We start from the raw sequence: 16,300 nt of genomic DNA, 5'->3' as shown, positions 1-16,300 counted from the left end.
TTCAAAAATGTCATTCCAATACTATGTCAGTATTTAGAAAAACAATAGCAGAAATTGCACTTTTGCTTTGTTTTGAAATTATGTGATTAAAGTTTGTGCGAAAATAATATTGAGTACGCTATTAAACCATTTAAAGTTTATAAAACTGATACAAGGAGACTTTTTCCAATATCCATAAAGATTGGTTACAAACAAATAAACCAAATTTCGTGTTTGTGATGTGTAAATGAAATAAGTTAGTTTTGTAATCATTTAGAATGGGAAACCAACTTGTGGGTGTTGCCCCATCACAGATATACCCTGTAGAACATTATCTAAGCGACCATGTGGACTTGACATTCGAACAAAGGTAAATATTACATACAAATACCTTTTAAATATGAGTACTTTGAACGCACAATGGCGTGGTATTTTTGTTCGGTGTTTGAAGCAGTATCAATTTTTTTTTTGTAATTGAATGCTAACGAATTGAATTTTATTATTAAACTACTTCAAATTAAAATTTTATCAAACTTAGAGTTTATACTTTAACATATGTTATGAGAATTTGATGTCACTTCATCCCTTTTTTTCCTCACAGATTCATTATTTTGTATCTCATTGGTATACAGTACTATATAGTATGCACATTCTAGTTGTGGTACAGTGATACTATTGACACCTGGAGCACTGTATAAGATCATAAAGGTTTATCTCAGTAATTAATTCATGGTTTAAATGTTCAGGTTGCATCAAACTACATTTTGTGGTAGGCAGCGACTTGGCTCTGCCTCTGGCATTGCTGAAGTCCATGGGCGACGGTAACCACTCACCATCAGGTGGGCCGTATGCTCATCTGCTTACAAGGGCAATAAAAAAAAAAACATGCTGCTGTTTTTTTTTTTGTTTCTGCATCAGGATAATCATTACCATTATCTTCCAGCCTCGGCTCAACACGATTCTTGAAGGTAGCAAGAGCCAGGTCCCGTGAAGGTCAAATAGTTGTTAAAGTCTTTGCTGTACATGATCCGTCGTTACCATTAGCTGAACACAGGGAAAGAATACTCAAGATCAAAGAGCAGTTGGCTTCTGCATTCAATTGCTTACCATTTCAAAGAGTTCTTGTAAGTAAATTGTTTATTGATAAGATAAGTAAACAATCAGACTTGAAATAACACAGAAAATATTGATGACAATAAATAATTAGCGTTTATTAACCGAGCTTAATGTTTATGTGTCTATCTCTTTTTCAAATTCAAACTTTTTAATGGAAATTCTAATTTTCAAGACTTGTTTCTCAATTTTAGTCTTTTATTAAAGTGCCTTTAAACCACTGGATGTTGATAGTCAATAATGTGTAAACTTGCTTCTATACACTACTAGATTTTAATTACTAAAAAACAATGTACATTTAGCTTAAGATGTAAAAAAGCCTGAAATGTGTGACTGAATGTTGTACAATCTGTACTGCACGAGGTTGGGAGTAATGACCCTACAGTGGTTACTGTTACAGTGATGAGACTATGCCTAGAGAAAGAAGAAAATTACATGATTTGGACACTCGGTTGTTTCATATTGCTATGATTAAAGTACATAGTAACTCATAACAGTTTACCATTCGAAAAATATTTCAGATATTTCATGGTATATTCAGAGTTTAACTATGATTAATTTTGTTATTATTTTCAGTTAACTGACAAAGCAGGTTTACTAATGAGAGAGTACTGTAAATACAGCGTATATGATCGTATATCCACACGCCCATTTTTGACGACACTAGAAAAGAAATGGATCACATTTCAAGTATTGTACGCAATGCATCGCATGCACAAAATCGGGATATGCCATGGAGATATAAAGGTACAGGTTCATTGCCAGAGTGTATTTAATAAATGTTTAAAGGTATCTATTAAAAAAATAATTTTATTATTACCCACTCACCACGAGACATGCGTTCTTACCTACCTGCGTACTGCGGGTACCTTTCCTTGTAGACTCGCAAGACGTCCTACCACCAGTAATTACGCAAATTATATTTTTGCGGATTTCTTTTCTATTGCACGATGCTATTCCTTCACCGTGGAAGTCAATCCTGAACAATTGACAAGTACGTATTTCATTAGAGAAATTGGCGAACACCGATGCATCGCTTGATACGATTGCACCGGACGTCTTATCCTTTAGGCCACGATGACTACTAAACTCAGGCTAATCTTGCTTTTGCCTTCGGATAGAATCACTCGCTATTGTTGTCAGTTTGTACATTGAGACCATTATATTTGCTCTTTTTGACAAGTCAGACAGTCCATAACACTCTTATTTGTTGGAAGGGGATGGGTATAATGGGTTTAGGACTATCCCTAGTTTGTATATAGGACCCCTATATACAAACAGATGTATTGTTCTCTACATTCACTATATCCCACAATCCAATGAGGGGTAATGTTCAGGTAATCTCTAAACGTTCATATTTCCAGCTGGAGAACATAATGGTGACATCGTGGCTATGGGTTCTACTAACAGATATAGCTTCATTCAAGCCTACATTCTTACCGGATGACAATCCGGCCGATTTTAGTTATTTCTTTGACACTTCACGAAGGAGACTTTGTTACGTCGCTCCGGAGAGATTTGTTCGAGCACCAGACCATAACAAGGCCGTAAGTTGGGAGACACTCTGAGATTTTGTTTTGTTGATTTAACAAGGAATAATAGTTGATTGAAGTATATGATGTAGTATATTTTGTGAATCAACCACATCATGCTTTGTTTATGATCAAACGAAAGAGGGATACTAGATATATTTTTTGAAGTAAATTAACAACGTAAGGCATGTCAACTCTTAAAAATGCATGAGCACATACAGACAATTAATATATTTAACAAACTGTAGCCCAAATGTATATCAGTTGAGGTTCAAACTTATAAGTTATTAAGTGGGTACCAGAGCCTAACGACAATAAAATGTATCTCATGTATGATATAAAAAATCATTTCATTTATATCACTTGACACTTTTCTTATCTGTGTGTTAATGGACTCTGGAAACTACTTAACTTCAGGTGGTTTCTTGATCCATCAAAAACAATCTAGTACCTGCTTTGTAAAATACCTTCAATGAACATACATATTATTTACAATTTTATATCAGTGTAGATACTCGTTTTACAGTCTGACGATAAATCTGGGGGTCTATTACTGAGCGAGTCTCCATGTAAAGCTGGAGAACTCGTACCAAGCATGGATATATTTTCAGCTGGGTGAGTTTTAAGTTTTTCTACCCACACATAAGGATTATTTAAACCCTGATTTTTTTTTATCATTTGGAGTTTTTTTAAGGGATTTTATGACCTGGTAACTGATACCGTTAAGTCATGTCTTATTTTAATTTATATTCATATTTTTATGACAAATGATATTATGGAGTGAAATGAAATGAAGATGATTAATTTGAGACATTAATCAACTGGGATGAAATTAAATGAAATGAAATAAGATGATATGGGATGAAATATAATCTCAGTAAAATGGTGGTCATTTACTAAGATTTTTTCAGTGGACTTTTTGGAGGATCCCGAGAAGTTACGTCCAGCGGCATTGTTTCATTTTCCCACATTTGTGCACTTTCACTGATATTAAACAGTTAATAAACCACCATAATTACACATTTAAACGCGAGGAAACACTAAATAGACAAAATAAAACAACTTCACTTCTCGCGTTCACGCCAAAAAGTCCATTTGAAGTTTTATTGTGTTATTTGAAACTACCCGCGAAATTTATTGTTCAAAGATACATGAATGCTTATCAACAGCTGTGCGCTTCTAGAGCTGTGGAATGATGGAACTCCAGCTCTAGACCTCCCGGCCCTCTTGGCCTATCGCAACGGCGAGGAACGTCCACGGACCATGACTCTGGGAGATGAATTCGAACCAGCATTACGGGATCTCTTGCATTCAATGACAGAAAGAGACCCGAAGGACAGACGGAGCGCTGAAATATATTTGGATGAAGCCAGGGGCAGGTAGGTTTGTGTTATTTCATTCAAGCAAATATCTGTTAGATGTCATGTCCATATTGCTGGATTTGGTTTTTGTTACTCGATGTTATTCGTTAATTGTGGAAATTAAGCCCACTGAGTTTCTCGCCGGATCTTCTCAGTGGGTCGCGTTCCCGATCCGGTGGTAGATTCTGCGAAGCACGGCTCTTGCTAGGGTTAGTGTTAGCAACGTCGTCAGGTTTGAGTCCCGTGAGCTCACCTACTTGATAGGGTTACCCTGAAATGATTTCTCAAGACCATCGCCAGAATTTATATATATATATATATTTTTTTTATTTTTATTTATTGCTTAGATGGGTGGACGAGCTCACAGCCCACCTGGTGTTAAGTGGTTACTGGAGCCCATAGAGATTACGCAAATGCGCTACCCACCTTGAGATATAAGTTCTAAGGTCTCAAGTATAGTTACAACGACTGCCCCGCCCTTCAAATCGAAACGCATTACTGCTTCACGGCAGAAATAGGTAGGGTGGTGGTACCTACCCGCGCGGACTCACAAGAGGTCCTACCACCAGTAATTACGCAAATTATAATTTTGCGGGTTTCATTTTTATTTCACGATGTTATTCCTTCACCGTGGAAGTCAATCGTGAACATTTGTTGAGTACGTATTTCATTACAAAAATTGGTATCACCGCCTGAGATTGATAATTAATTTCATCATTATCATTTCTCGAATTTCAAACTACATTACTTCCTTTGCAGCCTGTTCCCGGAATACTTTTATTCGTTCTTACAATCATACATGCTCATATTCTCCGGTCAACCGATACTGCCGTGCGACGAGAAAATACACCGTGTCCGTCAGGACATAAGGAACATAATCAAGATATTTACGCAGCCGTCTGACACGAGGAACTATCAGGACTTGGTGGAGGAGACCACAGATCAGACGGTCGACAACATAGATAGCTTGAAGGGAGGCTTCAAAGTATTGAACGTAAACGTAACTGACTTTGATGGGGAGGAGGAGAAAAGTCCGGAGAGAAGAGCGCAAGGACCGGACAGCGAGGGTCTGATGTTGATTACGTCATTGGTGACGTCATGCATTCGCGGACTCAACCACTGTACATCGAAGCTGTACTGCCTGGAGATATTGCAGCTGCTGTGTCAGAACTCCAGTTCTGAAGTTATTCTAGATCGGATCTTGCCATATATTGTGAGTAATTAGATAGTTTTATGAAGTCAACATTTTCACCTTAAAAATTATTATTATTTATTTATATTTATTTAAAATCTTATTAATGACATAATATTTTTTTTAAAAAGATATTAAAAATACAATTTTTTAAAACACTATAAAAATAAATTGCCGCTGATGGCGGTGTCTACGATACAAGCCACCAGTGGTTAGGACTCCCAAAGTGAGAAACTTCCTCACAATGCGTGCAGTATCGAGGATAATTATTATTATTATTACTTTGGAAACTGACGAACGAACCTCAATTGGTTTTGAGTGGTTACAGAACGCACAGAGACAACAAAGATTTTTTTGTTATCTATTGCCTTTGTATCCCGACAATCATACAGCCCACCCGATGGTGAGTGGGTATCATCGCTCGTGGACTTCGGCAATGCCAGTGGCATAGCCAAGCCACTGCCTACCGTTTATTACTATCCACTAGCCTCGTTTGAAGAAGGACATGTCATAGCGCTCGAGAAACACCGTGGAGGGAAGCTCATTCCATTTATTTATTTATTATCTTTGGAAATGCACTGTGGATGAGCAGTGGCTCCAGGTAGTATGGATGAACTCTGCTCCGGTAACGGACGGTGCGATAGTAAAAGCGAGATGATGGGATCATCTCAAACAGTTCCTCAGAGCACTCCTCATGGAACATACGGGAACAAACGTGATCGCCGGCTGCCACTTTGAGGCATGAGGTCCAAATCTCAACTTTATTCTATAACAGTTATTCCGCCTCTATAACCGAAGTGCTTGACTGCTTAGTTAGAGGAGAGTTGGTGGTAACTACCCGTGCGGGCTCACAAGGATCATCAGTAATACATTTTTTTAATGATGTAATGTAATATTATTAAAATTTATACCTACGTATGTATTTAGTCTCAACAAAAAAAAAAACTAGTCGTAATGGCTACTTTTGGCTTTTATACAGGCCTTTAATCTATTTGGCCACGAATCTATGGATTTATGCACTGTTTCCAAGAGAGATTTCGCCACTGCTTGCTCCAAAGATTTTTTAAGAGACTCAATATCGCCGTGTCGTTTAGAACAGGCCATGTCCTCTAAAACTGACCATAATTTTTTAGACTTCAAATTGAGGTCTTGAGGTCAAATTGAGGGTTGAGGTCTGGACTAGATGAGGGCCAGTCTTCAGCTCTTATAAACTCCGGAACGTTGGGTTCAAGTCAGACTGACGGTTGATACAAAGCTTTTGCAGAATATGACCGACGGTTCCAAAGGCGATCACTGCAATCCTATTTTCTTTAACACCCCATTCCATATTGTAATTTGATAATGAACACGAAAAAATATGTGAAATAGCGCAAAATCGAAAGAAGTTTTTAAAATAATATACGTGTTCCAAATTCAAAATAATTAAAGAGTTGAAAAAGTTTTTATGTAACAGCATTTATGGCCAGACTAGTGAGCCTAGCTTCTAGCATTAATGCGTAATGCTCACGTATGCTCACGTTGTGTTTGCAGATACTGCTGTCTCACGACTCCGTATCGCGTGTGCGGGCGGCGGCGGTGGCGGGTGCGGCGCGGTGCGTGGCGCTCGTGACGTCACTGCCCAAGGCGGACTGCAACGTTTTCCCCGAGTACATCCTGCCGGAGCTGGCGGCGCGGGCCACCGACCCCGCCGTGCCCGTGCGGATCGCCTACGCCAATAACATTGGTAATATAATGTGGCGGTAGCCATCATACCACGCAAGATATTTGACAGATGCCTGAATCTCGCTTACGACATTTTCAAGTTAAGTTCGCATATATACAACAACATTAGAACCGTCGGTCTACCGAGCAAATATCACCCGCTCGGTGGAAGATCATTCCTTTCGTCGTTAAACCTACAATAACATTTCTGTTTTTTTTTTGAAGTTATACTTCTGTAGGCGCGTTATGAAAAAATGATGAGAGTGAAATTTTACGATGCGCGCGCGCCGTGACACAAAATTAACAGAATGAAGTTGCCCACTAAATCGCTCATTACAATACGACCGACGTAACTTGGCGAGTCTGAATATAGCCGCAGGTGAACTTTCTGAACCGTACCGAGAATTTCCGAATTTATACGATGTCAAGAAAAGGGATATCCAATATGCGTGTTTGAGGATGTTGTTTAATCGATTTTTTTTCAAATGGATTAAAATTTAAATAAAAAAAAAGAAATAAATTTAATAAAAATAGAGTATAGCTTATTACGCGCGTACATAACTACACGCACCCTTTTTTTTTAGAGAAAGATAGAGAGTATTCTTTATTGTACACCAAAAAGGAAATAAACAGTGCGATACATTAAATACAAAAAAAGTACAATTGGCGGTCTTATCGCTAAGAGCGATCTCTTCCACACAACCATCAGGTGGACAAGAATCCCGCACTCACGCAGCGGTCACAACCAATCGCGTGTGGGCGCAACCCGCCCCCTCACCTCACCTCTCAGTCTCTATGGACTTATTTTTTCGTTTCATCGAGTTTGAAATCACAACGATTCTAAAGAAGTTTCACTTCAAAAAATGGTTCGCGTGCAACTTGGTGCACATGAAAAAAGTGAAACTTCTTTTGCGTTGTGTAGTATTGTGGTTTTCTTCATTTTTCATTCGTAAATCAGATTGCTCTTGTAATAGGGAATGCTGTGTATAAGAGAAACGACCTCTTCGCCAATATTTTTTTTTAATTATATTTAGAAAAATATTTTGTTTTTAAATCCTTCATTAAAAATAAAATATAAGATTGCTCGTCCTAAATTCTATCTTTTCTCTCTGGCCGTAACGAATATGTCGCAAGTTAAATTTTACTCTCAACGTACCTAAAGAAGTTTCACTTCCAAAAACAAAGTATTTCCGACTTTATTTTCACTACAGTAGAGCTGTAATTTGCTTGTGTCACAGCCAAGCTAGCAGAGACTGCGGTGCGATTCCTCGATCAGACTCAGAACACGATAGACAAGGAGGCCACGAACATCAACTACGAGACGGAATTATGTGCTCTACACGAGATGGTGAGTGAGTACAATAAAACGCGCAAGGTACAGCTAAGAACGCAATGGAACGCAAAGAATGTCTGACGCACGAAGTCGACGGTGTGTTACAAGCTCCAAAGCTCTTTTCTTTATTTTTAAGCTCGGGCCTCCCAAAGCCGGGCTTCACGCCCCCTACCCCCCTCCTCTCCCGTTCCAAGTTCATCGAATACTTTCTAACGCGAAGCATTGTTTTACTCCGGCTTGAAGAGACCCACGTAACAATTGAGACTCCGACCTCATGTCTCAAGGCTGTCTTTAGGCTTTGATAACCGATTAACAGCAGATGAGTCGTGAGCCCGTTCGAAACTAACCAACTTGAGCGTGGTCGGTGTTCATGTGCCCATGGGCCCCACCGCGTTCTAGAAAGATGCCAGTATCTCACTAAGACGCTTTGGACTTTAGGTTCGTTCAACCGTGTCGTATCTCCTGACGGACTCGCAGGCTGTTGTCAAGAGGGCCGTCGTGGAGAATGGGATCTCCAAGCTTTGTATATTCTTTGGGAAGCAGAAGGGTAAGAAAAAAGCATAGCCGCATGAAGCTTTTTTTACAGTAAGAAGAGTTCACGCATCACCCGGTGATGGGTGGTTGTCGAAAAGCATAGATGCCCCAGCGTTAGTGCCGCTTTGAGATATAAGGTCGATGTCTCATTGGCTGATGACGATTCACTCGTCAAACAAGACGAGTGCATTAAGTACTGCAGTATTATACTGATCATCACAGCTCACTATATCGATGGATTTCTATTTTATTTTTTTGCTTAGGTAGGTGGACGAGCTCACAGCCCACCTGGTGTTAAGTGGTTACTGGAGCCCATAGACATCTACAACGTAAATGCGCCACCCACCTTGAGATATAAATTCTAAGGTCTCAAGTTTAGTTACAACAGCTGCCCCACCCTTCAAACCGAAACGCATTACTGCTTCACGGCAGAAATAGGCAGGGCGGTGGTACCCACCCGCGCGGACTCACAAGAGGTTCTACCACCAGTAAAAATACTATATTTGTGATATTAATGCTTTGACTTAGTAAATACTTAGATCGATGGTATAAAATTAAATGACATAAAAGTATTTCACTAATGTAATACGCAAAACGACTGTAAACCTTGTCAGTCATTTTGGTCGAATTTCGATCGCAAAGACACCACTCGTAGCGGCTGTGCCCCTGATATTACCAGTGTCAATAACCGATCGCGACTACTAACCTTCAGATGGCATATGCCCTCGCTGCACGGGGCGATGAGAAAGAGATAGAGAGATAAGGGTGTCTCACTTGTACCTTTTCCTGATTCAGCCAATGACGTCATCCTATCGCACATGGTGACGTTCTTAAACGACAAAGACGAGGTGGCCCTGAGGGGGTGTTTCTTCGAGAGGGTCGTGGGCGTGGCCTCGTACGTCGGACAACACGCGGCACCTATATTGGTCCCTCTCTTGCAGCAGGTAATCTTCTTATTCTTTCTCTTTCTGAAGGTAAAAAAAATATCCTTATTCTTCTTAACCGAATCTGAAAAAAAAATTGAGTATTATTTCTAAACACGAACCACTTAGCGTGATTTATGCCATTTAAACTTTTGAATTAGTATCCCAAGCAGATTATATCTAAATATCAGCGCTTAGCCTCAAATGACGTCACAGAAGCCGCGTTCCCCGAGCCTCTTAAACATTACACGGAAAAATTCGTATATTATCTGGTTAATTAAAATGTATTCTCTGGAGGGGTTATTCTAGATTCACCGAGCTAGTAGGTGAGCTCACGGGGCTTAAACCGGGAGTGTTGCTAACACTTGCCCACTTGCACACTTAGGGCAGTGCTTCGCAGAATCTACCACCAGATTGGAAACGCGACCCACCGAAAAGACCCGGCGAGAAACTCAGTGGGCTGTGTCTATGGGTTAATTTACGGTTCGGCGAGGACGGTGACCAGTGCTTGTGGTATCTAAAAGCACCGTTAATGTATCGGGAGGATCCGTAATGACGTGTTTAGGGCCGTAGTGACCTACGTGGTGGTCAACATGTTAAATGATATCGCTCGCAATGCGTACATAGATAGTTCAAAGCTATTTTGCGATTCAGGGCCTGACAGACCAGTCGGAATGGATAATAGCCAAAGCGCTCCGGGCCACGACCAGTCTGGCGGAGCTGGGGCTGCTGCCAAAACAAGCGCTCTGCGGTCTGGTCGCCGAGGGTGCTGTTCTGTTGGCGCATCCCAATCTGTGGGTATGTATCTCATGAGGCGGCTTTATCTACGGCATACGGTGCTTAGATGGGTGGACGAGGTCACAGCCCACCTGGTGTTAAGTGGTTAATGTAGCCCATAGATATCTACAACGTAAATGCGCCACCTACCTTGAGATATAAGCTCTAAGGTTTCAAGTATAGTTACAACGGCTGCCCGCCCTTCAAACCGAAACGCATTACTGCTTCACGGCAGAAATAAGCGGAGTGGTGGTACCTACCCGCGCGGACTCACAGGAGGTCCTACCACTAGTAAAACGCTAGGGGGTGTGGTACTTTCAATGGACCTGTTCCATATGTGTAATAAATTCCACGAAGCCAAGGTGAGAAAGAGAATGATGTAGCTGGGGAGTTACGACCTTTAGTTATGAGGAAGCAATGCAAGAAGGAGGTGGTTCTATATGTACTTAATCAATTTTGATTGCGTTCTTACTACAGAGGGCGCTAGGTTGATGATTCGTATAGGTTGATTTGCTGGTGGTAGGACCTCATACGAGTCCGCACGGGTAGGTACCACCGTCCTGCATATTTCTGCCGTGAAGCAGTAATGCGTTTTGGTTTGAAGGTTGGGGCAGCCGTTGTAACTATACTGGGACTTTAAAACTTATATCTCAAGGTGGGTGACGCATTTATTTTGTAGATGTCTATGGGCTCCGGTAACCAATTAACACCAAGTGGGCTGTGAGCTCGTCCACCCACCTAAGCAATAAAAAAAAAACTAAATGAAGCGATAGTTTCATAAAAATTACTTTACTAAAAAACACCCAGTAGGTATACACGTATGTAATATTTCAGATAAGGCACGAAGTCTGCGGCCTCATATCGTGTGTGGCGAGCCTGTTGAATCCCATAGACGTGAACTGCAAGATCCTGCCCTTGGTGTGGCCGCATTTGAAACACAAACTGATACAAGTGAGTAGACTAATTAATTCTTAGCTGAAGAACGCGATATCGACTTCATGGGATCAGAGATTATATCGTAGGATGTGAGGCAGTTTAGTTTAAGCGACTTTTGCAACTTTACAGGAGAGACATCTAAAGATTATTCAAGGTGGGTGGCGCATTTACGTTGTGGACGTCTATGGGCTCCAGTAACCACTTAACACCAGGTGGGCTGTGAGCTAGTCCAACCAACAAAGCAATAAAAAAAAAATTGGAAAAAATATATCATAACAAAAAAAACTTCTTCAGCTATTTGAATGCAGTAAACTTAATGCGGAATGAGTGCGGAAATTCAATCGTAACTACATTATAATAAGAACTATTTTTGATTGATAGGTAGAAAGAGCTGAATTGTTACTCGAGAGCTTAGCGGAACCGATACCCAGGAAGGTCCTAGACGCGGTCCTTAAGCACGGCGACGTCGACAGACTGGTGCAGACCCTCAGGGAGAGAAGGAACACTCGACTTAAGGTTAGTTTTTGAAGGGACGTTGTGAAATCGCCTTGGCCTTAAAGATAAGACGGTGCCCCCTATCGTGCGATGCGACTGTGCCGATGTTCGAATCCTGCGGCAGGTACCAATTTTCCTAAACGAGTGTCAGTTTTTCTAATGAATCTTACTTAACCCAATGTTCATGATTGACTTCGACAATGAAGGAATATACAATCTTGTAATAAAAATAAAATATACTAGTGGTCCCGCAGTAGTCGAAATTCGACTATAATTAATTGGAATTGTAAGTTTGTACACTATTATGATTGTATTTTGAACGCCAAGACTATACTGTAGAAAAATATTAATAAAGACAAACAATAATTAATCTATACTCAATTTGACAACAGACGTCAAGAAAAAAGTTTGACAATAAATATTATGCATGCGTGTGTGCGTCAAATACATGGTATGTAGTGTGTGTAATGTTTTCTTTATTGATTTAATGTATCTTTTATGCATTATGTTAAAAAAATATTAGCATTGTGCACTTCTTATCTATATTCTCTGTAAGTGTGGAAAATTTCATACTCCTCCGTCGGCGCAGTTTTCGTAAAGAGGGATACAAAGTTTTTGCTTCACGTATTAATATATAGATATGACGAAGAGGCTGATTCCATGGTGTTTTTAAAAATGATGACATCGGCGTCGCTGATGCAATTCTCTTCATCATTGCCATTGCCTTCCATAATGTCATCGTGACATTACATATACAGACAGACAGATAATACATATAAATTAATTATACTCGTAGATAAGAAACACGAGCACTCAACAAATATGTCTACAGGCGTCGGCCACTAAATGGCTTCGCTTCGATTAGTTTCTCATTGCTCCAATAGATGGCAGTAACATATTACCTAACCTATATTTTATTTTTAATGAAGGGTTTTGTAAATTTTCCGAATCCACTAATTGATAAAATTTAATCAATTTGTCTATAACAAGTAAAGACTTGTATGATTTATTAATTTATTTTCATTTTCTATGTTTAGTTATTCAATAATTAAATGTCTTAACTTTAACAACATATAAGTTTAGGGGCATCAGCTACAAGATGTCGATAGTTTTAAATACAAAAAAAATATTTGTCTTAAAGTATCGCAGTCTCAGGACGGTTTTTTGTTAACGCTGTGGAATCTGTTTACGGATACCCGGTCTAGAGGGGTAACCGACCGGGTTATGTCGGACTCCGGCGCCTCCAGAGAAAAAGAGGGAGAAGAGGAAGACCAAAGTCCTCCTCTACTTCCTACCGGGAGACTACGCCTTGAGAAAGGGGCGAGTTTCAGGGCCCTGGCGCGACCATAGCCACTCGAATTTATAGTAAAACAGTAGGGTAGGTAGTTTGTTTCTTATTTTTTCTGAATACCGTCTTATACAATTATTGATAAAATATGCTTTGGACTTATGACAGGTATCCAACAATATTAAAATTGAGAAAACAGTTAATTTTAACCATCTTAGTTAACTAAATAGCGGAGTTGCGTCTATATATACAATGTGCAGAATTATTGGTGGTAGGGTGACTTGTGAGTGTGCACGTATAGTTGCCACCATCTACCGCTGCTTTGTAATTGTCTTGAGAATTGGACCTCATCCCTCAAGGTGAGTTTTTGAGGCGTACGTGTCTTCTACGAGCTTCAGTGATCAGCGCAGAGAAAGTACATCATGGAGGATCCCCATAAAACCTTAACAAAATATCTGTTTCAGGTCAAACAAGGAACCGTGCCACAGTACTCGGAAATGGGGAACCAGCTCAGAAACCTGTTTAGAAGACTCGCTTCTGACGGTAAATTAATGCTAATGGATGAGCCTAATAACCCTTGAAGGCCGAGACAGTATTGTTCTCACACAACTAACTGACCTGGTCAATATTCCATGGTGTCCCATCCCTCCCTCCCCCACACTGCCTCACGCCCCTTCACCACACCCGACCTGGTACATGAACGTTTGTTACAGGTATGACGGAGTATGTCGAAAATCAACTGTTAGCGATGAGCGCCCACTTGATCAAAGTACAAAGCTCTGCGATACATGTGAGTACAATGCTAACGAAAATATTATATTGTAGTGTGTGTGTGTGTAAGTGCGTGCACGTGTGTGGGTGCGTGCGTGCGAGGGTGTGCATACGGCCCACCTGATGGTGAGTGGTTACCGTCGCCCATGGACTTCAGCAATGCCAGTGGCAGAGCCAAGCCGCTGCCTACCGCTCTTGCGTGCGTTCGTGGGTGTATGCGTGCGTGCGTGCTTTCGTGGGTGTACATGCGTGCGTGCGTTCGTGTGTGAATGCGTGCGTGCATGCGTGTGTGCGTGCGTGCATGCGTGTGTGTGTGTATGTATTTGTGTATCACGTCACAGTGTACGCCCACACGCCGCAGAAAAAGTAGGAGAGTACCAAAGTGCCCTGTATATTCATGGTTCATTGATGGATCACTGCACTCTGTGTGCGTAAACATAGCGAAGTGAACGTCGCCGCCCGCTTTAAGACATGAGGTCGAAGTCTCAATTGCACAACTGCTCCACCCCACAAACTGTTGCAAACTAACCTCTCAATAGTTTATGTCGTTTACGTCTGTTCGCTGAATTCATAATCGAGCACCCTCATTATTGTTGTCCCCGGACACGTATGTTCCCAGCACACAACTGACGTCCCGGGCAGACTGACCCTGCAGAACACCGGCATCTCCAGGTCGGTGCAGCTGGACTCGAATGCCAGCGACGCCCTTCAGCCCACGGCCCGAATGTACGCCTCCGCGCAAAAGTATGTTTCTATCACATAGATGCATATACAAGGGTAGTGTTCGCTCACGTGGCCCGCCCTAACTTGAAACCCCTTCAGGTTATTCAATCCCGATTCTGCAGGATAGCCGTCGGAGCACCATGGTTCCTCAGGAACGTGGATCCCCATGATGACCTGGAACTTGACTCGATTTGAGAAGGCGACACGACATGAGAACCCTCTTGTCGTGGCCGCTGGAAACTACATACCCGATCCTGTTGACCGAATGGTAAACAGTCGACGCCGCTCAAAACGCGTCATTACGGATCCCGATCCCGATCCATTAACGGTGCTTTTAGGTACCACAAGCACCGGTCATGGAAGGGCTCGACGAGTAAATTAACCCACAGACACAGCCCACTGAGTTTCTCGCCGGATCTTCTCAGTGGGTCGCGTTTCCGATCCGGTGGTAGATTCTGCGAAGCACGGCTCCTGCTAGGGTTCGTGTTAGCAACGTCGTCAGGTTTGAGCCCAGTGAGCTCACCTACTAATTCGGTGAATCTAGAACGATCTATACGATGGCTGATGAAAGGTTCTTGGACAGGAAGCAGACGAGGACCAGCACAGCACCCGAGGTCCAAATGAACACGGAGTGGCAGCACATGTTCGGGCATAACGAGCAACAATCCAGAGGTACAGGTTTTATTAAAGCAGGTGTTAAGATGGGCGCGGCTGTTAAGTGACGACACCTGTCTTGATACTTGAGGTTTGTTATGATATATACAATAAAAAAATGTCATTGTATTTTTTTATTGCTTAAATGGGTGGACGAACTCACAGCCCATCTGGTGTTAAGTGGTTACTGGAGCCCATTGACATATACGACGTAAATGCGCCACCCACCTTGAGCTAAGTTTTAAGGTCTCAGTATAGTTACAACGGCTGCGCCACCCTTCAAACCGAAACGCATTACTGCTTCACGACAGAAATAGGCAGGGTGGTGGTACCTACCCACGCGAACTCACAAGTGGTCCTACGACCACTGGGTGGAGGAGCTCACAACCCACCTGATGTTAAGTGGTTACTGGAGCCCATAGACATCTACAACGTAAATGCGCCACCCACCTTGAGATATTACGGCCTGGCCACGGGGATCGGCGGTGCGAACAGCGAAGCGGTGGGCGAGGCGACCATTCGCGCAGCACCGTTTGCAGGCCACGGGTACTCACGTTCGCCGCCGCGACTAGTAAGGAAGTCCGACAGCGAAATGTCTATATCGAAATTATCTCGATATTGCTTACAAATTAATAGTTTTTTGGTTCAGGACCTATTATTTGGAAAAGATTGTGAAGTACATGATTTGAATAAGAATCGGAGTATACCTATAGATGGAGAATTCCACAAGAAGTACGAGAAATACTTTGGGTGGCTAGACTTCCAAATAGCTGGTCTAGCTAGTATTTCAGCTATTTTATTTTTTTATTGCTTAGATGGGTGGACGAGCTCACAGCCCACCTTGTGTTAAGTGGTTACTGGAGCCCATAGACATCCACAACGTAAATGCGCCACCCACCTTGAGATATAAGTTCTAAGGTCTCAAGTATAGTTATAATGGCTGCCTCACCCTTCAAACCGAAACGCATTACTACTTCACGGCAGAAAT

General features: G+C 41.6%; 1 protein-coding gene across 2 annotated transcripts in view; it reads left to right on the top strand.

Annotated features, from left to right (window-relative positions):
* Positions 1-12: 12 nt before the first annotated feature.
* Positions 13-16,300, top strand: part of LOC101740636 (phosphoinositide 3-kinase regulatory subunit 4) — a 33,648-nt gene continuing 17,360 nt past the window's right edge. The window contains exons 1-18 of one of the 2 annotated variants that reach the window (XM_004925285.5): positions 13-349; positions 923-1,103; positions 1,669-1,839; positions 2,457-2,639; positions 3,151-3,239; positions 3,794-4,003; positions 4,745-5,198; positions 6,708-6,900; positions 8,117-8,226; positions 8,650-8,758; positions 9,541-9,689; positions 10,323-10,466; positions 11,280-11,396; positions 11,763-11,897; positions 13,629-13,707; positions 13,878-13,954; positions 14,555-14,679; positions 15,242-15,330. In XM_004925285.5, coding sequence (XP_004925342.2) covers positions 258-349; positions 923-1,103; positions 1,669-1,839; positions 2,457-2,639; positions 3,151-3,239; positions 3,794-4,003; positions 4,745-5,198; positions 6,708-6,900; positions 8,117-8,226; positions 8,650-8,758; positions 9,541-9,689; positions 10,323-10,466; positions 11,280-11,396; positions 11,763-11,897; positions 13,629-13,707; positions 13,878-13,954; positions 14,555-14,679; positions 15,242-15,330 — 2,707 coding nt within the window. In that variant the 5' untranslated portion in view covers positions 13-257. The remainder of the gene's footprint in view (positions 350-922; positions 1,104-1,668; positions 1,840-2,456; positions 2,640-3,150; positions 3,240-3,793; positions 4,004-4,744; positions 5,199-6,707; positions 6,901-8,116; positions 8,227-8,649; positions 8,759-9,540; positions 9,690-10,322; positions 10,467-11,279; positions 11,397-11,762; positions 11,898-13,628; positions 13,708-13,877; positions 13,955-14,554; positions 14,680-15,241; positions 15,331-16,300) is intronic. The other variant, XM_021347440.3, reaches the window with a different exon arrangement.

This window comes from Bombyx mori, chromosome 20 (assembly GCF_030269925.1).
Source record: "Bombyx mori chromosome 20, ASM3026992v2".
Classification (NCBI taxonomy): domain Eukaryota; kingdom Metazoa; phylum Arthropoda; class Insecta; order Lepidoptera; family Bombycidae; genus Bombyx; species Bombyx mori.
The sequence above is the reverse complement of the archived record's forward strand: the minus strand, read 5'-3'. Positions and strand labels throughout refer to the sequence as shown.